Genomic DNA, 23616 nt, shown 5'->3' with positions numbered 1-23616 from the left:
AGCATATCTACACCCCTCACGGTTCTCATGAGGATTCAATAAAATAATAAAGTACTTAGCCTACTGCCTGGCACCTGATAAACTTGTTATAATAAGTAAATGTGATTGAAACAAAAGTTCCCAAAGCAGTGCTAACACATGAGTACACTCTGAAATATCATAGTCCCTCAGAGTCCCTATTTTAAAATGCTAGTCCTACCCACGAAATTGATCCATAACCTGTTAACAGGGTGACGTACAGCTTGAAAAAGATCACCGATCTAGGAGGGGGAAACTGAGTCCCAGGGAGAAGAGCCACTTGCTAGAGGCCACTCAGCTAGCTGAGAGCTGACTCATACTCCACTCCTGTCCCGGTACCCCCGTGCCGCGCCTCTCCCGAGCTGGCCCAGCTTTATGACCGACTGAACAACCGCTAATGGCCTTACTACCCCTCCCAAGCTGGCCCAGATGACACTGGAGATGGTCAGCAACAGGTTTCTCATTTCAAAGTCATCCTGGCCGTTCTTTGGAAGATCAGAGTAGGACCTCGACACCCTCCGCCCAGCCTCCTTCCCTTTGAAGTCTCTGACATCTGGTTTCAATTGCCAGGGAGCGTAACGTGATGGGCAGTTACCTCTAAGTGTCCAGTACAAACACAGTGGACACGGAGGCCGTTGTCATCCCCTCACTTTCATTCATGTGTCCTGCCCTCTCATAGCCTAGCCCGCCCCCCTTGCCACTGGATTTAACATTTTACATCTCTGCCAAAAGCTCACCCACTCTAACATTTCCTGGAATCGCTCTCCCAGGCCTTGTGGCTTTCTGCTTTTCACATTTCCATTCATTTCTGCGATTCATCTTTGTTCCCTTTTTCCTCCCCACCCCAAACGGATAACAGGGAATAGAATGGGCTGGGTTGAGTTGCTGCAGCTAAATAATTTGACAGGGCTACTTCACCTGTTCATTTGTTTGTGTTTCCAATGATTACTTCTAGCCTTGCTGCCGCTAGATGCTCTACAATGGTGTTGGAGATTCTGTGACACGGTGACAAATTTGAACTTACAAATTAGGACGCTCTGAGGTTGTTTGCTATTTACTGTGAGTGAGAGGCAGACATGGCAAAAGGAAGTATGAAAGGTTATGCTCATAGTATTTAATAGCAGAAAGATGGGAAGTCAACCGTGAAAAAGCTATTCAGCGCGTTTAGTGATTTCCTTCAGCTCCCGGCTTTATTAAATGGTATCCTGAAGGGTGCTGACAAAGATGCCTAATTACATACAGTAGCACACACAAAAAAACATATATAGAAATGGTAGGAGCCATGCACAGGCTTTTTGGGGAGTCTTATGGGAGGCCAGCCCCAGGATGAAGACCCCACCTCACAACACACAGACTTGAACGTCGGTTTCCAGCATTCCTTGGGGCCCCACCTAGCACCTGACTCATGCTTTCATTCACTTCACAAATGGTTGCTGAATGAATGACTGGCAGCAACAAATAAACAAGTGAATGGATGGTGAATGAATCACCTAGAGCCGAGGGCAGAACTGACTGCCTTCAGCCAGGTTTGCCCAGCCAGGTTTGGTTGCCTGCTCCTCATATTTTGAATCAGTTACCAACATTGACAAGTCTGAAGATTTTCCCTGGGGTTGGTGTAAGGTACAGTTCCGGCGAGGCAGAAAAGGAAAGACGACCTCAACAGAAGTAGATTACCTTTATTCAGGCAAGGAGGAGAGACAGTCGGCCTGATGACCAGGCTGAGCGCTGAGAGGGATCAGGGAGGCTTCATACTTACAGGGAGGTTTGTGGAAGCGGTGGGATATTTTGAGTATTCTTTTGTTGAGATGACATTTGTAGTTGGGCAGGGGGTAGGTGTAGGGGGTGGTAGGTTTCCGGACAGGGGCTGATAAGTCCCAGATAGGTGCAACCAGCCTGGAGCATCAGGGTGGAACTAAAGTTATACTTTGTTTTCTCTGAAGTTAGATGATTCAACAAGGGGCCTTTGAGACTGTTGTTCTCTTTCCTAGGCCCAAAAGACTCCTTCAGTTGGTTTTTTGTTTTTTTTGCTTCATGTGTGGGAAGAGACATCTTTTTGCAAGATCTGGCCACACTGGCCACCTCCCTACTTGGGGCCATCATGGTGGTGGCTGCCTTTACAACCGGCATGTGGCGTTCCTCTACCACCTCCCCTGCAGCCCTTTACCCTCCCTGCCCCCCAGCGGGCCATCCCCTCTTACAAAAGTGGTTTGTATCCTAGAAGCATTTGTACTTGCCACACCCTGACCTAAAGGCACAGCCCTGAATGCTTTGCACTGAATGGAGTCTGAGTCCCTTGGAGCCCTATTCTTTTCCATTCAGCTTTGTGCGAACAGGAACAGTGTGTGGGGTCCCACCTCCCAGTGGCTTTGCTCTGACTTCAGCCCTTGTGCTTCTGATGATCCTGTAACAGCTTTGGTTCAAAATAAGCGCCGTCTGACCCAGAGAAGGTAGAGATGAGAAGGCCTGTTCCGTGTGCCAGCTGGGCCAAGCCGGGGCCACTCCAGTGGCCATACGAGGGTCTGTGCACGGACAGGTGTCTTCCGCAGGGTGGAGCTCACTGTGTTAAGCCAGACTTTTTTCAAAACCATTTTTGATAGATGTCGTTCACTACATGTGTCACCCATACTTGTGTCTTTAAGTGATCTTTTTTTTTTTTTTTTTTTTACATTTTTGGCCATGCCACGTGGCATGTGGGATCTTCCCCAACCAGGAATTGAACCCACATTTCCTGCACTGGAAGCGTGGAGTCTTAACCACAGTCCAGTGTCTTAAACAGAACACCCAGGGCATGGTTGAGTCCCGCCTGGGGTCCGTGTCACCCACACTCATTACGGCCTGGCCTGGCCTTTTGTGTTGGCCTCAGACCCTCTGCAGTGGAGTGAACAGGTGGGTTTGTGTTCATCCCTCTGTCTTGGCTGTGTCTACAGCTAGGGACCATTCTTCTTAACACAGGTTATGGTTTTGACTTCACCAGAGCACACAGAAGTGACTTCATGTGTGTGTGTGTCCATCTTGGCTTTCCTTTCTCCTTCCAACTTGAAAGGCCCACCCTTGGAGGAGAGACTTAATATTTGGCATCTTCCTCCTGCTGCGTGTGACACAGGCTGCTGCCTGAAGGATTCACTCCCGTACTTTGCCTCTCTGCAGACTCAAAGCCCACAGTTGAGACACTGGGACCCACCGTGAAGAGCGAAGAGACCACCACCCCGTACCCCATTGACGAGGAGACCACGGACTGTGGGGAGAACTGCAGCTTTGAGGATGGTGAGGATGGGGTGGTGGTTGTGTTTCATCTGGGGTGGCATGGGTGCTGGCCAGTCACAGTGGATGCTGGTCCATGGCTGGGGCCAGGAACTGGGGGTCCCTTGGTCAGAGGTCAGGAAGGTGTGGTACTTAGGGGCTTGGGGCAGTGGCAATTTACAACCTATCTAGAAGGATTCAGATAATGGAAACACCAGTACACTGTTCATCAGCTGAGATAGAGCCCATCCAAGGAGAGCTCCATTGAGAAGTCTTCTTTCCGAGCTCTCACTTGCTATCTTTGGAATCCACAACCATGATTGCTGTGTCCACAGCACAGTCAAAGGGAGATCTGGCTGTTGGCTGGGTGACTTGGTCAGTGGAACACACTAGTTGGGTTAACTCAGCAGTTAACCGTGACTTGCCGTATTTCCCTGTGTTTTCACCATCACTGGTAGAGAAGGCATGACATTTACGACTCTTAAGAGTGGACACTGCATTTTCCACAAGGCGAGTGAGGTCAGTGACAAAGGCAGAATTTCGAAAAGTCACTTCAGTTGTCCCTCAATGCTCAGGGCCTCTTCATTTCCCATCGACCTTGTCACATGGGAAATCTATATCATTTTCATTTTCTCTCCTAAGCATATCCAACTCAGATTTAAAAAACAATAATTGGCAGAGCCCAAGAAGGACATCACATTTTAAATCTTCCTGCTAAGGCCGCAGAATATGAGGACATTCCTAACAAACCACAAATTTTGGAACACCTGGCATTTTTGACTAGGATTAAATGCTTGACAGCCTCAATTTACAGTAAATTGCTGATCATTATTAACTGTTCATTGAACCAAATGAGGGAAGATTGGTGAAGAGGCTGGGGAAGTGATGGAGACATAAAAACCTAGCACCCAGTCAGTGGATAGATGGATGATAAAGTCTACGGAACCCATGCCCTTAATCACTGGACAGTATGAGGAACTGTGCTGATGGGGTAGACAGCTCCCAAAAATGGCTACAAAGAAGAATGGGAGGAGAGCCAAAAATACATGCTGAAGTTGTATGACTGCAAAATGATAATTTAATGCATATGCTTTTAGGAATGCGCTTTTGTATATTGCGTGGGGAACACTCTTGGTCAGGGATAGTTGAATTCAGAATTCTGACATTTTAATGAACTTGTTTTTGTTTTATGAAGAGGAGAAAGAGACTTGGAGAATCTTCCAAGACATGTTTGAAAGAGTTTGAGAGCCAAAAGGGGAATGCATTCATTTACTGTGTGGTGTTGGATTAGCAGAGTTAGCTTGGTGGAGGGTAAAAGGAAGGTTTTTATCTAAATGCCAATCCAAAGGAAAATTTAAGAGTTCTGTTGCAAATCAGAAGTTTAATTTTCCCGCTTATAGTGTGGTTTGTCTCATTTGGGGTTTCTTTAGTGGTTCCTCCCTTCTCTCCCTCTCTCTTTTTTCTTTAGCAAAAGATCTCTTTGTGGAATTGGGTTCCTGAGATACAGTATGCATATAAACATTTGAGAGGAATTATGCTATATTGAATTACTCCATACTTTTGAATGGAAAAATAGAAATTTAGAAGTTGTCGGGAGAAGGGGATGGTGAGGGCGAAGGGCTGACTTTTCCAAGCCACAGGTTGATGTTGCAGTAATAGATTCCATGTGTTTGTTCTCATGCTGACTTTGGCCACGGATGGGCAAATATTAAATATTCTTTCTTGGGAAGGGGAAGAGGCGAGCGGGACCCAGTGACAATCTGCCGTGTGCCCCCAGGCCAGCAGGGCCTTCCCCTCAGAGGTGAGCCCTCCTCACCCCCAGGGTGGGAGCAGCTTGTTGCATCAGTCTGTTGTTCCCTTTTCACTTCCTAACCTGCATTCTAGGTCTTCCCCACGGAAATTCCTCTCTGGGAAGCCTGAGAAGGGAAGTGAAAAGGCCAAAGACCCCACTTCCTCCCTGCTCCCAGCATTGAGCAGCATTTTTCCGCTGTCTCCGCAGCCAAGAGTCCTAATTTGGGTTCCCATTTCCTCTCTTCCCCCCCCCACCCCCACTTCATCACATGTTTGGCACCAGCTCGGACTGGATTTTTAGAGCTGAGTGGAACCTCAAAAGAAACTCTTGGGTTCAGTCTATTCACTTAGAGGTGAACAGCCCTGCAGATGGAGACGAGCCATTGTGTGGTCTCTTCTTAGATTTCCATTCTCTGCTGCCCCTGGAATCCTGGCCTTGGGGCACTCCAAGCCATGTGAAATTATTCTTCCTCCTGATTGGCGCTGAGCTGGGTGGCAGGCTGGTCTGCCCCCACCCCCCTCGTTTTTGCCCTTAACATGCCAAGTTGCCCTCCTGGCAGCACCTCCCCTTGGGGATTCTGAACTGACTGGTCCTCTGAAACGAGAGACCTGGCTCAGGGCGGCAAACAAGCCCTCCTTGTTTCCGAGGTCACTTTCTCCTCCCCAGCCAGCACCTCCTGCATTTCGGATTCCAGCCTCTGCGGTTGCCAGCGGGCTGCCCATCACTGCTGACAGCCAGGCTGGCAGGATCCCGCCTTGCACCGAGGCGCTGGGGAGACATTCTTCTCTGGCATTTAGCGAACAGCGATTTTCACATTTGTCTGCTCTCCAAGGTGGACAGAAGAGGCTGATTAGAGCCTGCAGCCATTTGGTGGCCTCATTTATAATTGCTGACTATGGGAAGCACTGGCAGACTTGGCTTTCATGCCTGGGAAGGATGAGACCAAAGGCTGACCCGAAAGCCAACCATCGCCAAGATGGGTTCAATGAATAAGCAAAGGGGGCCATTGCTTTCGCTGCTCTCCCCTTAGGCCCCGCCAGCGGTTTAAATAGCACCACTGTGGCTGTTCTCCCGGCCCATTTCATTTGCCTTGTTTTGGGTTTTGTTTCCCTTGTAGACAAAGATTTGCAGCTCCCTTCAGGATTCAATTGCAACTTTGATTTCCCAGAGGAGCCCTGTGGTTGGATGTACGATCACGCCAAGTGGCTCAGGAGCACCTGGGCCAGCAGTTCCAGTCCCGACGACCGGACGTTTCCAGGTAAGCCAGCCGCGAGTGACGAGTTGATAGAGGACTTCCCTGGTGGCTTAGTGGTAAAGAATCCACCTGCAGCGCAGGAGACACAGATTTGACTCCTGGGTCAGGAAGATCCCCTGGAAGGGAGGGCATGGCAACACTTTCCAGATTCTTGCCTGGAGAACCCCAGGGACAGAGGAGCCTGGTGGGCTACAGTCCATGGGGTGGCCAAGAGTGCGACATGACTGAAGCGACTTAACACACATGTAACACCAGCCTGCACCGTGTTTTTCAGCTCTAGATTCCCTGGCGAGCTTGCTAATAACTCCCCACCATGGAGTGGTCCTCTGCTCTTTGCCCACAAACCACCAAGTCTTTGCTGACAACCTCACCCGACAGAACAGCTGGTTGGTGGTTCCCAGCCCTCTCTTGTGATTACCGGGCAGCCTGGAAGCTGGGAGGGAGGGAGAGAAGCTAAGGTAAAGAAGAAGAAAGAAAGAGCAGCTGGGAGTTCCTAGGAGAGGGCTGAGTCACTGTCCCTTTGTTCCCGTAGTCAGCGCTCACCAGCACCAGCACGGAGCCTCTGGTCAGCTCCAAGCTGGGTATTGTTCCTAAAATGGCTCATTGGGAAACTCCTGGCCCAAACTCCTTGACTGCTACTTCTGGGTATCATCACTTCTGTCGAAAACCAAGTCAAGGGCCTGAACCACTTGGCCTCTCAAAGAGCATCGCTGCCAGCCCTTGGAATATGAGGAAGCCACCCCCTTGGTCTCAAAGCCTCTCCTGACGCTGCTGACAGAGCTGTTGTTGTTGTTCAGTTGCTAAGTCATGTCTGACTTTTTGCGACCCCCATGGGCTGCAGCCCGCCAGGCTCCTTATCCTCCACCATCTCCCAGCTGCTGCTGCTGCTAAGTCGCTTCAGTCTTGTCCGACTCTGTGCTACCCCTTAGATGGCAGCCCACCAGGCTCCTCTGTCCATGGGATTTTCCAGGCAAGAGTACTGGAGTGGGTTGCCATTGCCTTTTCCCCCATCTCCAGGAGTTTGCTCAAGTTTATGCCCATTGCATTGGTGATGCGCTCTAACCATCTCATCCTCTGTCGTCCCCTTCTCCTTTGGCCTTCAATCTTTCCCAGCATCAGGGTCTTTTCCAGTGAGTCAGCTCTTCAAAGCAGGTGGCCAAAGTAGAGGGAGGGGTTGTCTTTAGCCCTTCTAAGCAGGTAGAAACAAGTGTTATCCACACTCTGTACCATGGCAGGCTTTTATAGCAGTGTTCCAGTAAGGTGTAACCACCAGGATTTTTTTTTTTTAATCTGCTTTGTAATGCTTGCCACTCTGTGGTGTAAATCCTTCCACTGTGGTTGAACATAAGCTACCAACCTGACATCATCAGAGGCGGAGTGGAGAAGTAAGCAACACAGCCTTAGCTTTTTCCATCACGCAGATACAGTAGATATAAATAACTTCAGAATCATGTGTACCGGTAAGATGTATTAAAATAATTAGGAAGTATTGCACTTTGAGAATTTATTTCCTTTTGTTTTCTAATATACTTTATTTCTGGGTAACTTTATATTGTTCCATTGGTAATGCTTGTGTTTCAACAACTGGCTGACAAAATTCCAGAAAATTCCACAATCGGCTCTCTCAGGCCAGTACGTAGTAGATGTTGCTCCAGCACATCACGAGTTAGCTTTCAATGCTCCTGGACCTGAGGCCCCCCAAAAGAGCTTGACAGGAAAGAGGTTAATTCTAGAAATTAGTAGATCATACGTTGCCTGCCTAGAGAAGGAAAAGGGGGAGAGGCGTCCCCTTGTGCAGAGTCTCACCCGCTGCCCCTCACCCCCAGGCCTGGCCGGGGCCCCCCGCCCCAGGGGTGGCAGTGGGACAGATGCTGGGGGAGCACCACAGGCCGCCTTCTGACTCGCCCTGCACTTGCTTTCCCGGAGGGTCACGGCGTCTGCTCTGGAGAAAAACATTTTCATATTTCAAGTGTTTATCTCTTCAGCATTTGAGTGCTCAGAGAGATTAATATCTGAAGATCACCACCGCCCTGGGCAACGGGGGAGAGCACTTACCCTCGTCCCAGCCTTAATCACCCTCCCCCCTCTCGTTCACTGCAATAATGTTTAATTAATATAATGAGCCTCCTGCACGTTGGAAAAAAATACTTATTTTTATAACCCAGCCTGGATTTTTCATTTCATTTCCTCTCCTTTGAGACTTGGCCCAATTAATTGGTTGTTTTTCCCAACCCCCACTTTTTATACAAACGTAAAGGAGATTTGCAGGGTGTGTGTCTGTGTGTGTGCACATTTATAGGTGTGTATTTGTGCGTTGTGTGTGTATGTTCATGCATGTGTTTCTTACTCGAGGTATTTGTGGTTGTGTCTGTGCATATATTATGTTTTTATGTGTCGATTTTGTGTGTTTGTAAATATGGATATGCATGTGTTTGGTTTGTGTGCATGTGTAAAATGTGTGCGTATGTGTGTGTGTATGTTTGTGTGTAAGTGTGTTTGTGGTTTATATGCGTGTGTGTGTGTGTGGTGTGTGTATAAGGGTACAGCTTGGCAGAAGCGCTTTGCGTGAAGGGGTGTAGATGATACAGCAAGGGGAGATTTACCGAATCTTATTCAGCATCCATCCTCGGGTTCTTTCTAACAATTCCACCTCCTCCCTTGAACTCTTCTGAGAAGATTTTCTCTAGGAAGGCCTGAGGTCAGCCCTGTCCAGGCTCCAAGGCCGCCAATTTGCAAGTGACGCTTTGGGAAGAGCGTAAGTTACTCTGTTCGGCAAGGTTCCTCTCTGCCCGCTCCTCGCCCTGCCCTGGCCCTCACCTGATGCCCCAGTCGACCCCAGCTACTGGCTGGGGATCCTCATCCTTGCCCCTCATTCCGCTTGATTCATCACAGCCTGCGGTTGGGAGGGCTTTTCAAAGCAATCTCGAAGAGCGGGCAGCAGTCCAACCTTGGCTGGCTAGATAGGGACAGAAAGAAAATTAGGGCCATGAGGAACTGCTAGGTCTAATGTTGTTTCTCCCTTAAGAAACTGAGAAAGAAAATAACAATTTTCCTCTTCCAGAAGAATCCCTGAGGTTTGCAAAAGCGGCCCTTGGACACTGCCTCCAGAAAACCGAATCATAATATTGTCTTCAGAGCCCTCTGTCCATCCTGCGATGATTTAAAGAATTATTTGCTATATTTCCCACTCTCCTTCTCCTTACAAAACATGACGCTGGATTCTACGCAGGAGAGGATAGAAAGCCCTTTCAGTTCAGGGTGGTCCTTTTTTCTTCTTCTATTTCTTAAAAAAAAAAAAAAAAAACCTGGGGCCCCGAGGGGAGCAGTTGGGAGAAAGGAAACAGCTGTGCTTGGTTAGGGGCAGGGCAAATGCTGACGGGTTCAGAATCACGGGGCCTTCTAAGTCAAGCCTGAAAGCCACTGTGTCAGCCACACTTCACCCCTCCACAGAGAGGAGACCGCACCACTCTCTAAGTGTGCCCTGTGTTTTATCTCCTTGTTAGATAGGTAAACAAAAGTAATTACACTTAAGGAGGTTTCTCCATCAAGTGCAGAGGGAGAAGACAGGAAAGAAAAAAGGAAATAGCCATGTTGAAATATCATAACTGGCTATTTGATTAGAGCTGTCTGTGGAAACAACTTACATTCCTCAGATGTTTTCTGATTTCGTTCTTTTCTCTTGTTTTCTTTTCTTTTCCTTTCCTTTTAAGTAAGCAATTAGTTCGGTTCTTCTGGCTAGTGGAAAGAGTTGCTTAAGGCTGACAAGACACCCTCTGGTTTTATTCCACTGTTTTTGTTTTTCAAGATAGTCTTTCAAGACACTCAGAATTTCTTTTTTTAGCTCTTTGCTTGTGGCTTAGAAGCCTGGAGCGTGTTCACAGTAGCCCCAGGGGACCCTGTTCCGAATTCCTGGAGTGGGTTGCCGTGCCCTCCTCCAGGGGATCTTCCCGACCCAGGGATTGAACCCACATCTCTTTTGTCTCCCACTGGCTAGGTGGGTTCTTTACCACTAATGCCTCCTGGGAAGCCCTCTCTGAGAAGGCACTTTGCCTTTGCCCTGTAACTGCAATGACACTGAGAATGTCTCCGCTAGTGGGAGCCACTGTATCTCCTGCAGACCTTCTCAGGTGCACGGATCAGGAACAGAATTTGGGTGCACTGGTTAGAAACAGAATTTTGAGGATGATCAGATTCAGCTCAGCAAGGAACAAGGCAGAGAGATGCTGTGGCGAACCTGTGTGTCTAGACCTGCCCTGCTTCATATGGTAGCCACTAGCCACCTGGGGCTAATTTAATTTTAATCAGAATTAAATACAGACAAAACTTCAGTTCCTCCATCATACCAGCCACATTTTAAGGGCTCAGTACCCACTCTGTGTGGCGTGGTGCAGATGGAGAACACACCAGTCATCACAGGACGCTGTCTTGGTCAGCACTACTCAAGCACCTTTTGAGATGAACAGGAGGGTAACTTCCAGGGCCCTTGCTGATGCTGCTGCTCCTTGGTTTGGTGTAAATCAAGAGGCAGATAATTAGAGGGATGTGTCTTCTCTTTGATCCCTTCATGGGAGTGTTCAATGCCTGTCACTGTGTCATTCTACCTGAGTAACACAGTTAAGTCAGCAAGTGACATAGACAGTGTCAGAACTATCCCATTCAATCAAAAAGAGTAAATACTAAGTAATAGCAATTATAGTAATAAAAATTGTTTTATTATTATTATTATCTTCAGGAATGTGACAAGGGTATGCCAGGTCAGCCTCAGCATCTTCAAGTGTGTGGTCACCCTAAATGTGTGTTCTTTGATATGTTTGTTGACCTAATGAAGTATGACTTCAGTATTACTTCATTTCAGTAACTTTAAGTCGTGGAAGTAACATAAAGAAAACAGGCAAAAGCTATTGGGACTAGTTTGCCTTTCTAAAAGGACAAATGCTACCTAGCATTTGTATGTTTATTAGATTGAGAGACCAGAACCTTTACTCTGGATTCAAAAACAAGTGAGAGTAAGTCAAGAATACAATGTTCTGAAATACTCAGATTTTACAGATGGTAGCTATTCCATCAGATGTAGGGCTGTTTTAATGCACATTGGGCTGCTGAATAAACTCCAGGAGCATGGAGGACCAGGACTGTGATTCACTGTGGGACATGCACAAAAGAGGATTAAGTATAGCTGGGGATGGTCAGTAGATGGTCACAAAGGAATCAGTGAAAGAGATGAGTCACTTGCTTACAACGGGCTTGATTTGGGGTGGTGAGCTAGCAGTGACTCTTTGAATTAAAAAGCAACTCTCTGAACTCAAAAGACCTTCCTCATAGGTGGGGCCAATGGCAGCAAACAGTCCAGACACGGAATTGCCATTAGCTTGAATTACCTTCAGAAAGCAGTCACTGTGACTTGGCTAGGGCACAGCCACTACAGATTTGGAGATGGGAACTTCTCAGGCTTAGACCAGGCTAGATTAAAATTAAAGAGCAGGAGCAGCTGGGCTAGAAGAAAGCTATATTTAAGGAATAATATCAACTGGAAAAGGAAAGCATAGTGGCCCTTCTGTATGGAAAGTAGGGAGGAAAATATCTCTGACTCTGTAAACAACACAGCAGTAGAGAGGAGAAACTATTTTTCCTTATCTTCTGCAAGTCATGATTGGTTGAGTGTGCAGATTGACAGTGAAGCGGCAGTGTGATAAAGAATGTCTCCATTGCAAACCTTCATAAAAGCTGACATACCAAAAAAATCAGCTCCAGATAGACTCCTGCAAAACCCAAGGCTGAAACCTCAAATGTCCACAAACTGGTCAACTGTAAACCTTGAGAACATTCTGTGGAGTTCATCCAAAGTCAATGTTTCCCTTAACCAGTTGTTAATTTGAGGACCTTAGCAGACATAGGCTGACCTTGGGAGGCCAGCTGAGGGGCTGACTCACGTTTTAAGCATGACCTATAGGAAGAGACTCTATCTCCTGCAGCACTAAATAGTCTTTCAGATGGCTGTTCTAGCAGGAGGGCAAGATGCTAGCCAGGAGATGTGTGTGTTGGACAGATGGTGTGTTTGGCTTTGCGATAGCCAGGAGGATAGACTGGTGATTTATTTCAGGGTTTGGTAAGGTGTCGGCCCCATTGATTCTGTTGCTGTTGGGCCAGGAACATTCACGTGATCACCCAGCATTTATGCAGCTGAAGCCAGATGTGGTCGTAAATTGCCAGGTGAAATGTCAGGAGACCCTTCCTAGAGACAGCAGCAGGTTAAGATGCCTGAGCGACCTTGTCCTCCGCACTTCCTCTCTGCCCTTTTGAACTCCTGTTATTCATTCCCTTGTGATTGTTTTCCCTGTGTCGTGGGCAACAACAGATGTTTTGAGTCAAAGACCTAGCAGAATGCCTCCCAAATATATCAGGTCCAGGAGGAGAGGGATTGTATCTCTGGGACATTTTTGTTTCATTCTCTATCAGCAGCTAAATGTATTTCCTCTACATTGTTTTCTTGTTGGAAACCATCCATTGGCGACATCACTGCCATCAAACTACCAAAAAAAAAAAAAGGAGAGAGAGAGAAGACAACCTCTAGCAAGCAGACCTGGTTCTTAACCAGTCAGTTGTCATGTTTTGGGACCTCTTAACCATCCAAAGGGCTTCTCCTCTAAAGTCCAAGCAAATTAGTAAAGTAGTCCACCCATGCAAGGCCAACCCTTTGCTCTATCAAGTCATCAACAGTCACTGTCTGCTAAAATTTCCTCTGTGTTTGGCAGTAGTGGGCCATAAGGTAGAATGTTCCAGAAGAGCAAACTCCATGGACACGGCCTGTGCTTCACTCACAGCAGAGACAGGGATGCCGGGACTTAAAGGAGCTGAAGTACTGAACTGAGCAAAGTACACCTCTAAAGAGGCCAGGGTTATATTTCCTGAGGAAGCGAAGACCAGGGTCTTAATTCTTCAGGAGTGAACTTGTTTCTTAGTCAGAGGACAGAAATTGGCTGTACTTCATGGGGAAATAGAAGGATGACATGTGTCTAAATGGCAGTGGGAAAACTTAAAACTGAATTGAAGACGTTTCTGACAGTTAGGGCTGCACCCCCCCCCCCCACACACACACAAAAACACATTGCCAGCATGGCCTTTGTGAACCCCTGCTTTGGAGAATTCAAAGCAAAGGTGGACAGCTGTGCTGGGGTGTTTTCAGTGTGGTTCCTCTGGACAGCAGGGCTGGCCCCTTCTAAACAGTCTTTTGGGGCCCCACTTGCATTCCGGAATCATGTATTCTTTTATTTTGTCTATTTCGGACTATAGATTGACCCGAAAGACATGTGGTCAACAATGCCTGGTGTTTAGCATGGGGCTGGCCCATTTCTGGGGTTAGGACATATCTGGGAACCGTCTTATTCCAAAGAACATCTTTCCTGTCCTTGAGCCAAACCTTACTTCCTTCGAGTCTCCAGTTGGTCTTCCCAGTTTATTGGGGCTCTTTGGACCCTTTTACTTTCTAAAAGAAACAAAAAAACCCAGCAAAGCTAAAGTTCAATACTTCGGCCACCTGATGCAAAAAGTTAATCATTGGAAAAGACCCTTATGCTGGGAAAGATTGAAGGCAGGAGGACAAGGGGGCGACAGAGGATGAGATGGTTGGATAGCATCACTGACTCGATGGACATGAGCTTAAGCAAACTCCAGAAGATGGTGAAGGACAGGGAAGCCTGGCATGCTGCAGTCCATGGGGTTGCAAAGAGTCAGACATGACTTAGCAGCTGAACCATAACAGGAGGCAGAGTGTTCAGAGATGGTAGTTAAAATAAAGATCATAGCTTTTATGGAGCTTCTGCTGTGCCCCTGTTCCTATGTAAAGCACTTTAAAAGGCTCTTTCCATTTCCTCCTCCTCCCAGCCCTATGCAATAGTGCTATTATTGTATCCATTTCACAGATGGGAAGACTGAGCCTTTAAAAGATTAGCAAAGCTTCGGATGCCAGCCCCCATGAGAGGTGAGGCTCTGGCGATTTTACTCGGTCCAATGAGGGTTCAGATCCTACTTCCGTGCCTCTCTAGGAGTGGTCTGGGACACACTTTTCAATTCTCTGAGCCTCTGTTTTCTTTTTGGTAAACATGGAGAACATCATACTTATTTCACAGGAAGGTTACGGCAGGCGACGAAGCCCCCCAGCGTGATGTCTGGCACCTCGAGGTGCTCAAGTCACATCAGTTCTCTTGCCCCTGTCCTTCCTCTCCCCCTCTCTGGGCTCCTCTTGACCAAAGTCATTCCTTCGTGATGTACCGCTTCTAATCAGTCCTCTCTCAGTGACAGGCGGGGACGTTTTGCAGCTCAGCGTCCTTCTGACTGATGTCTCCTGCTAATTCCTTAAATTTACATATCATCTTTCTTCCCCCGAGCTCATAGCACTTAACAGACAAGTGGGGCACAAGTGATTTCACTAAGTGAAATTCAGAGGCCTGCTTGTCTAGAGATTCTGCAAACCAGTGGATTAGCTCAGATGTCAGCACTGAGTTATGATCCTTCAGCTGCTCGTGCTTAGCACGCCACCAGCATTAACTCCCTGGTCTTCCAGTGGTCCTTTAAATCATGCACAGTGATTATCATCTTATTGTGAGAAAGGGAGAGAAGAGAGGAGAGGAAAAGTGGGAGGGGGTGTGGGCCAGCTCAGGTCCCCAGGAGAGGCAGTCTGTGACACCTTTGGCCTCACGGTGCCTGAAGTTTTAGCAACAGGATGGGTAAATAAAGCAGACCCACAGAAAATCCAGCCAGCCTGGCTTTTTACACCTCCACACACATTTTACTGACTAAATTCTAACCATTATGCTATGATTCCCATGCTGCTTAAGAATGTAAATTCACACAAGTGACAGTATTTCTGCCAAGCAATTTTCAGACAGCCAGTGGGTCTTATTTGTGAAACTGTGAAGGAAGAAGGCTGAATAATAAGTCTCTGAAATCTGGTTTCCTTTACATACGAGGTGGAAGCAGTTAAGTCTTGGAAATGACTGGGGCATGGGAGCATCTGGGGGGTTGTCACTGGCGGCTCGGTGGACTGGATGCTTCCACAGGTCACCTTGTTTTAAGATCTGCGTATCAGTCATAGGTATATTTACTTTGCAAAAGCTATTGTGCATTTTTACTTATACATACTCATATTTCAGTATAAACGTTCCTTAATAAAAAGCAGAATGTCTCAAAAAATCACCTCACCTTTGAAAAGGGCTGTTGGCCCAGTAGGATGGGAGGGAATTGTGAGATTATATGAACCTGAGGGATTACAGAGCCCAGCTGATTTCCTGATCTGTTCTTGTTTCCAATAGACAGCCTCATAACTTTCTTATCCATGTGTTTATCATTCATTCATGGGAACAGAAAATTTTGACATATATATGTATGTGTCACTATCTAGGGGCAGGGAGAAGAAGCATTCTTTACCCTCCTGTGTGTAAGGCCAGGACCTTATAGTCTAACCAAGGAAATAGAAAAGACATATACCAAACAATTTAATTGCAGTACAAGGCAGGGGGCTGAAATGCATGAAAATGGCCTCCAGTCTTTCTAAAAACCAGGTAAAATCAGTGGTATGGTCAGTAAATGCTTGAGTTGTTGAAAGAAGAGAGGCATTAATGTTGACATGTACAGGGTGGTGAGGAGAAGAACTGGCAAAAGTGGTGGGGTGGGGGTCAGGGGGAAGCAGAGAATTACAGGTAAAAGGAGAAAGGGGAACAGTGCCCAGGAGAGAAGCCAGTTTGCCTTAAATCGTATGTGCGTGATCACGTGGACTTGGGACACGGTTACCGGGGACACAGCTGACGTGAAGGGCCTACTGCCAAAGGCAGAGAAACCTGAAGTCCAGTCCAGCTTTGCTACTCACTAGCCTTTCTACTTCGGACAAGTCACTTGAACCTTTCCCAGCCTCGGTTTCTGCATCTTGTATACGGTAAGATTCATAAGACCCAGCTCACAAGCATATGGTGATGATTAAATTATAAAGGCAGATCAACATGCTTTGTAACCTATAAAGCAGTATGCAAATAGGCCTTATAATTATTATCATCAATAGTGGTAGTAATGAGATCTGATAGGAGAAGCATAGGTTTAGAAGTTCTTTGAGTGTCTGCTTGTGACACCAGTGTCTCCTCCTCAGCAGATCACCATCATTGAAATTCTCTGCTGTAGACAGCTGCCTCTTTATCTGTGCTAACTCTGGCCTTGAAGAGCTCCCATGGTGCGGGGTATTGGGCCCATGTGCCTCTAGATGGTTAAGGTACCCCAAACTGGAATCCTGACTATGCATCCTAAACCGGTCTAATTTGACTTCAGGGGAGGGTAGCTTCCAGAACAATAACCACAGAGAATCTAACCAGAAGGGACTTAGGGGATACGGGGAGGAGGGAGAGAGGTGGCCAGGAGGAGGGAAGGAGCTGTTTCTGGGCCACTGATGGGAGGACTCCCACAGGCTCTGCTTTCACTAGAAAGATGATGTTGGCAGGTATATAGCAGCACACGGGTGGCCCAGGAGTCCCCTGCTGATTCTGGGCTCTGGAGGCCCTGCCTGTCCTTCCCTGACAAAGATATTCCCAGTCCCTGTTGAGGAAAAAAAGCTCTGTGCCCACATCTCAGATTAACATGATCCCGAGGCATCTGATGTGCTGGTTATGCGCTGCAAAAGGGCCACCGCCGTCTTGCAGAAGTGTTCAACATAAGATGTTTCAGGGCCAAAAGGAGACAGTGAGATTTTCTGCTCAGATGCCATCCTGTTCTCTGTGCAAGTGGTCAAAATGCTCCTGCATGAACTGGACTTACCGGTGCAGGTCCCCACACCTATGTCTGCAAGGCATGAGGTCTGCCAACAGGGGAGTACCTGATGTATTTAAAAGTGCATCAGCCAAAAGACACATTCTTCAAACATTTGGATGGGTGAAACCTTCATCTCCTAATGTGTGTATGAAAAGTGAAAAATGAAAGTGAAGTCGCTCAGTCGTGTCTGACTCTTTGCGACCCGGTAGACCATAACCTACCAGGCTCCTCTGTCCATGGGATTTTCCAGGCAAGAGTACTGGAGTGGGTTGCCATTTCCTTCTCCAGGGGATCTTCCTGACCCAGCAATCGAACCCGCGTCTCCCACATTGCAGGCAAACGCTTTACCATCTGAGCCACCAGGGAAGCTGCTAAACACATAGCTTTTGTTAGTGATGATGACAACACCTATTTTATTGGGGCTGTATTTGCCTGACTGTCTCAGAAAGGCCACATTCAGGCCTCCCCAGGGTGGGGCAGGGAAGGGAGTGGGGTCTCAGGTCCCTTGCATCACCCCTTTGTTGTTCATTGTTCAGTCACTCAGAACTTTCTGACTCTTTTCAACCCCAGGGACTGCAGCACACCAGGCTTCCCTGTCCTTCACCATCTCCTGGAGCCTGCTCAGACTCATGTCCATTGAGTAGATGATACCATCCAACCATCCCCCACTCCTGCTCAGCCAGCATTCCCTGCTCTGCTTGAACAAGGATGCCGGGCTTCTGAGCTGCAGTTACCAGAGCCCAGGCTTCATCCAGGAGCACTGCTGGAGACAGAAGGTTGTAAATGTCTTCCAGTTGGACAGTGCCCAGCCAAGATGATAAAGGCTGGAAGCATTAACTACCTGGCCAGAACCATCCTCTAGTCTAGCAGTCACTTCACCCCGTATTATTCAGTTCATTACAGCGCCCTGGCCCTTTGGGTAAGCCGATGATGATTAAAATGTGGGCTTGGCCTCTCAGAATCTAGGGGGGAAAGACAAGCACCAATACAGCCAACCAAGACCTAAGCTGGATGGTACTAGGTGCCATATGTAAAAGGTACAAAGGAAGGGATGCAGAGAAAATTTTTAGGCAGGAGGGACCTTCTTGACATAAAGACTCAAGAAAGGGCCTTAAGGGGATGCAGCATTTGAATCAGAGCCCTAAGAAAGGAACACAGAGCCTGGAGAACAAGTTCATAAACAAACAAAGGACACCCAAACTCTGCCCCGGCTTACCCCCCGCCCCCCGAGGGGCCATAACTGCCAGCTGGTGTCCTTCCCAAGCATTTACCAGGGACCTCTGTTTGGGTCTGTTTCCCCCTCCAGATGACAGGAACTTCCTGCGGCTGCAGAGTGATGGGCGGAGCGAGGGCCAGTACGCGCGACTCATCAGCCCACCGGTCCACCTGCCGCGGAGCCCCGTGTGCATGGAGTTCCAGTACCAAGCCACGGGCGGCCGCGGGGTGGCGCTGCAGGTGGTGCGCGAGGCCAGCCAGGAGAGCAAGCTCCTCTGGGTCATCCGCGAGGACCAGGGCGGCGAGTGGAAACACGGGCGCATCATTCTGCCCAGCTACGACATGGAGTACCAGGTGGGGTGGCGTCGGGAGACGGTGCGGAGATCCGAGGGGATCCTTGTGATCTGCGTTTCAATATTTCAAAGCCCGTGCCCATTCATCATTAGGGAACGCGGTTAAGCGCCGCTGTTTTCATTGTGTTTCTCCCGTTGCCATGGCAACTAAATGACACTCTTATTTGTTATTCAGAATGTGCCTATCTCTACACCCAGACTTGGTTCTTTGTTCCTCCTATTGCCTTTTATACTGCTGAAATCTTCCCCAACAAATGTTTCTTCTCTCCATTTTATTTTAGATTGCTATCAGATAGGCTGACAAAGGAACACAGAAGCCAGGGAAATGAACACAAACAAACCCTCCAAACAGGAGAAGAGAGGCCCTGGGAACCCCTGAGACTCAGAGGAAGAGAGGGCAACAGCCTCCCCGCCCTGTCCCAAGTGTTCAGGTGTTTGTTGGTGCTTAGCGGTCAGCAGACCAGAGAGGTTCCTAAAGGAGTGGGTTCTCACCCTGCAGCTCCAGGAGCTGAGTTCTATTATCTCTGCCCCCACAGAGCAAGAGACTGAGGCACAGATGGGGATGCGCAGCTGTGGCTGAAACTTGGGTAGAGGAGGCGATGTGCAAGAGGTGACTGAGAACCAGCCAAAGCATTAACCTGCTCCTCCCCAGACGAGAGGCAGCAACAGATGGCTGGTGAGGCAGCCAACTGCTCGCTCAGCTTGCCGGAGGACGTGTGCTCGTTTGCAGAGAGAACCCGGGGAGGGCGAAATCGAGGGCTGACTGGAGGCCGCTGAGCCGAGAGGCTCCTGCATGCAATCCTCAGTCACTCTCACGCTTGCAAAATAGCCTGAGTCCCACCCCCACCTGCCTTCCTACTTAGAAACCTCAGTGTGTTGTGGAGCTGCTCCCTGTTGGTATATTTTTGTCTCACCCACTAGACGGTGAGATTCTCCAGGCAGAGGGTCTTGTCTTCTTAGCTTTTGTAACTGTCAGGGTGCCTGGCACATAGTAGGTGCTCAGCAAACTAGTGGTGAAGAAAAATCACTTACCTTCTAGCTGTAATAATGGAGCCATGAGACACTGTTACCCCCAAGGTCATTCAAACCTGTACATTTCTCACATTACCCCTACCTGCTCATGTCCTCTTGAGTTTCCAGATACCTGGGTTGAGCATTTGAAAGATTTGTGAGAACAAAGAAAAAAATCAAACATGGCTAGGGAAATTTCAACTCTCCTTTAAACATGCTCTGGTTGTAGTCCTTTTAGTCAATACATTCTAGTTACTGGGCAACAATACCCACCACTTAGTTATATATATGTATTTTTTAATCCCCTTAAATATGCATTTGATTTCAACCAACTCATTTTAAATTGAGATTTCAAGTACCAGAGCCATGTGGTCAACAGATGTGTACCAGGTGCAGTAAGGCGCGTGTGCATGCGTGCACATGCGCACACACACACACACAGATTTTAAGCTACAGTTAACAGAAAACTGGAAATCTTTGCACTGTTTGCACCAAGAAGCTCAGTTAACCCTGGCGCTTTTTCTTCCTGCTTCTAGATTGTGTTTGAGGGAGTTATAGGAAAAGGACGTGCGGGGGAAATTGCCATTGATGACATTCGGATAAGCACCGATGTCCCGCTGGAGAATTGCATGGGTACGTGAATATCTGTCTCTTCGTGTCGCCTCGTGTCGAGGGCTGGGATCCACAAGGGGAGGCAGCACCTTGTTTTCAAACACAGCTGTTCCCCCGGCGGGTGGGGCAGCACCAGTCCATGCAGGAGGCGAGATGTGAATTCAGTGAGAGCTTAGGCTGCAGTCAGGACGGGAGAGGTGTCAGAACGGGTGGAGTCCTCTACCCCTGCTCCCATTCAGAAAGAGACATGCGCTTAGTATGTGAAGATTCAGGGTGCCAAGACCCCATCATCAGACTCCAGCTTTTAGCAAAGAAAATGCTAGAGGACAAGAGCAACTGCCAGTCAGAATTACATGCTAGAAAGGTTTGATGAATTTAATGGAAGCCTTCACTGGTGAGCAGAAATAGTACATATGTTATATTGAAGTGATAACACAATTACAGGCAGTTCTTTTACATGAATGAATTGCAGGGCGAGCTATGGCATGTGAAATAAGAGTTCAGATTTTGCTTTGAAGCTAATATCTCTAATGCCCAACATGCCAGAGTTGTAAGATTACACATTGCATGCCCAGTGACCAGCACAAGAAAGACACTGTGTCCTTGGACAGAAGTGCTGAGCACCCAGGCCACCTAGTTCACCCCATGGACCACCTCCCATCAGAGCCATGGACATTCCCAAAAGCAAGAGGAAATCCTGAGAAGGAAGGAGACCTACTTTCAGTCCGCAGAGTGACTGTAATAATTCACCAAGTGCTTTTCTTGGCACATGGGTCCCGGGTGTGTGTGTGCCTGATGATGTCAGAAGCACCTGGGACCGCCCTAGTCCCTTCAGGCAACTCTCGGGGCCCCGGGCATCTAAAACTAATCCAGGCTCTGAGAAAGTAATCAGTGGTAAGTGACTGATTACAATGCTTCAGGGACCCATTACTCTATAAAGGACTTTTTGTTCCAAAGCAACTTTGAGAATCTTTCCCACCTGGCCCCCATGACAACGATGTGTTAGACCCAGAGCCTGTGGCGGGCATGGGAGACTTTTTGTGGGATAGTATGAAAAAGCTTGATGAAACTCATCTTCATCATACACTGTGTCCACCTTATGTATTTCTCTCATCTAACTCAAATTTTTTTGTTTTTTTGTTTTTTTTTTCAGAACCCATCTCAGCTTTTGCAGGTGAGAATTTTCAAGGTAAAAAAAAAAAGTTATTTTTAAATTTCTGCATGCCTTTTCCTTCCTCCCATGTGATGTGAATTTGGCCGAGGCGATAAGCCTCCAGATTTGACAAAGCTCCCGAGAGAAAAATAGATGCCACACCTTCTCACCGCTAGATGGCGCCAGCAACACCTGTAGCTATGGGGCAAGGGCGATTGAGAGCTTCACTGTCTCTGGATTAATTAAAGTTTAGAAACCTATAATAGAGACAAATAGGTTACAGATAAACCTTTCAGCTTTGCATTGTCCAATGGAGAGCAATGAGGCTGAAAATGCATGAGTGGTGAGAAAAGAGAGGCTGTGGGGAGACTGAACCAAAAAAAAAGAAAAAACGTCAGTAGTAAATTAAAAGTGAAATGAGGTGGCAATGATTTATTTTCGACCAAAGATGGTTTCTTTCCAGTCAGAGGGCACCAAGGCAGCGGTCTCAATTAACCCTCCGCAAGGTACACAGTTGTGTGAGGGAAGAAAGTTAGGGGAAAGACATGAGGAATGACAGTCCTCAGCAGAGAAGGTTGCAGAAACCTGGAGGCGGTGTCTGGTTAAGGGAAGAAGGAGGCTCATTTGGTGACTGGAATTAGAGCACTTGAAATACAGGACTGAAAAATAGAAAGCGACATTTTATCCCTAATAAATTAACTAGAGAACAGAGCAAAGAGAGAAGAATGTGGGATGCCTGCCTTATCCCAGGAGGGAAAACTAACCTCCAAACTTGGGGGTGCTAAAATGCAGTGTATTTCACATCTCACCCTCTCTGGAATCCTCTTGGTTGACACCGCTAACGTTTCCACCCGGGTTCCAGTACTAAGTATTTGGAAACCACTCTGTAAAGGCTTCCCATGAGTTGGCCCGGGTGTATAAGCACACTCAGAGACACTCACCCACACCTAATAACAGAACCTACTTTATGCAAACAATCCCGAGGGTTTCGATGCCCTGTTTACATTGGCTGGCCTTAACCCCACAGGTGACAGCATTTCAGAGATAAGGGAAGTCGTTTTTATATCTGAAGTCTAGACTCGTTATCTTCGCTCTCATTAATCTGTCCAGCTCCTGGCTGGACAGAGATGAATTCCTGGTTCGCCACCTAGATGTGCTCTCTGACTTCAGATCATCTCGCCCAATTTGCCACTCATCACCCACAGCGCTAAGACAGCAGATGAGGGAGAGGGCCGCAGGATGGGGGGTGGGAAACCTATCTAGGATGTCTTTTCTTTCTTCCTCACCCTTCCTGGCCTCCCTGAGTCCCATCCCCACTCCCCATTGCACATTTTTCAAGTATTAAGAGTATTCCTGTGCATGTGTTGGCGCTCCGTGGGTGTGAGATTTTCTGTTAACGTGAATGTAAAAGTATCGGAAGGAAAAGCTGAGATCAAAGCTGAACGGCTTGGATTACAGTTGAATTCAAGTTCTAACTTTCGGGACCCAAGGTAATGTAGATCCTGGGGAAGTAAACTTGCTTACGTTGTTTCACGTGACTTTGATTGCTGAGACTCAAAGCTCCCAGGAAAGGCTGGTTAGGGCCTTCAGCCCCCACGGCAGACACTCTGCTGTGTGAACATGGATGTCTGGGTCCATGACTGACAAGTTCAGTGGCTAAGTGGTTTGCTTCTGTGAGTGAATAAACAAACCAGGGCACATGTGCTGTCGCGGAGGCTGTATTTACCATGAGGCTACACAGGCCAGTCATGTTCTCTTGTAAAATATATACGTAAATAAAATAGCCTCAGAGCTGCAGTGCTCGTTTAGCCAAAATAAACACAGGGCTTAGGGACCCCAAGGTAAGAATTTCCAGTGTGCTTCCGATGGGCTGGTTTGGGACTCCAGCACAGGCAGCCCTTGAGTGGCATGGATTGCCCCCACGGCTGTGGTCTTGGGAAATAACAAGCATCTTTGGAAGGAGGAAACCAAACTCCAGAGACTTGGCTCGGGAGTCAAGAGCAGGATGGGAATTGAGAATGGACAGTGTCGATCGCGTTGGCAAGTTTTACATGGAACTCTGACTTGGTAGCCAGATGAACCCAGGGCCAGGGAGGCTTCTATTGGGCTGAAGCCCCTCTGACTTCAGTAGACATCTCTGGGTTTTGACTTGAGCGAAGCTTTCCATTTGGGAGAGGAA

The 23616-nt window shown here is 47.7% G+C and overlaps 1 protein-coding gene across 4 annotated transcripts in view; it reads left to right on the top strand.

The window, feature by feature from the left end:
* The window catches only part of NRP2 (neuropilin 2), a 120050-nt gene that overhangs the window by 66290 nt on the left and 30144 nt on the right, over nt 1-23616 (top strand). For 2 of the 4 annotated variants that reach the window (XM_043910296.1, XM_043910298.1), the window contains exons 11-15: nt 3166-3282; nt 6168-6308; nt 18400-18662; nt 20209-20305; nt 21438-21473. In XM_043910296.1, coding sequence (XP_043766231.1) covers nt 3166-3282; nt 6168-6308; nt 18400-18662; nt 20209-20305; nt 21438-21473 — 654 coding nt within the window. The remainder of the gene's footprint in view (nt 1-3165; nt 3283-6167; nt 6309-18399; nt 18663-20208; nt 20306-21437; nt 21474-23616) is intronic. The other 2 variants (XM_043910297.1, XM_043910300.1) reach the window with 1 other exon arrangement.

This window comes from Cervus elaphus, chromosome 8, assembly GCF_910594005.1.
Source record: "Cervus elaphus chromosome 8, mCerEla1.1, whole genome shotgun sequence".
NCBI classification, from domain to species: Eukaryota; Metazoa; Chordata; class Mammalia; order Artiodactyla; family Cervidae; genus Cervus; species Cervus elaphus.
The sequence above is the reverse complement of the archived record's forward strand: the minus strand, read 5'-3'. Positions and strand labels throughout refer to the sequence as shown.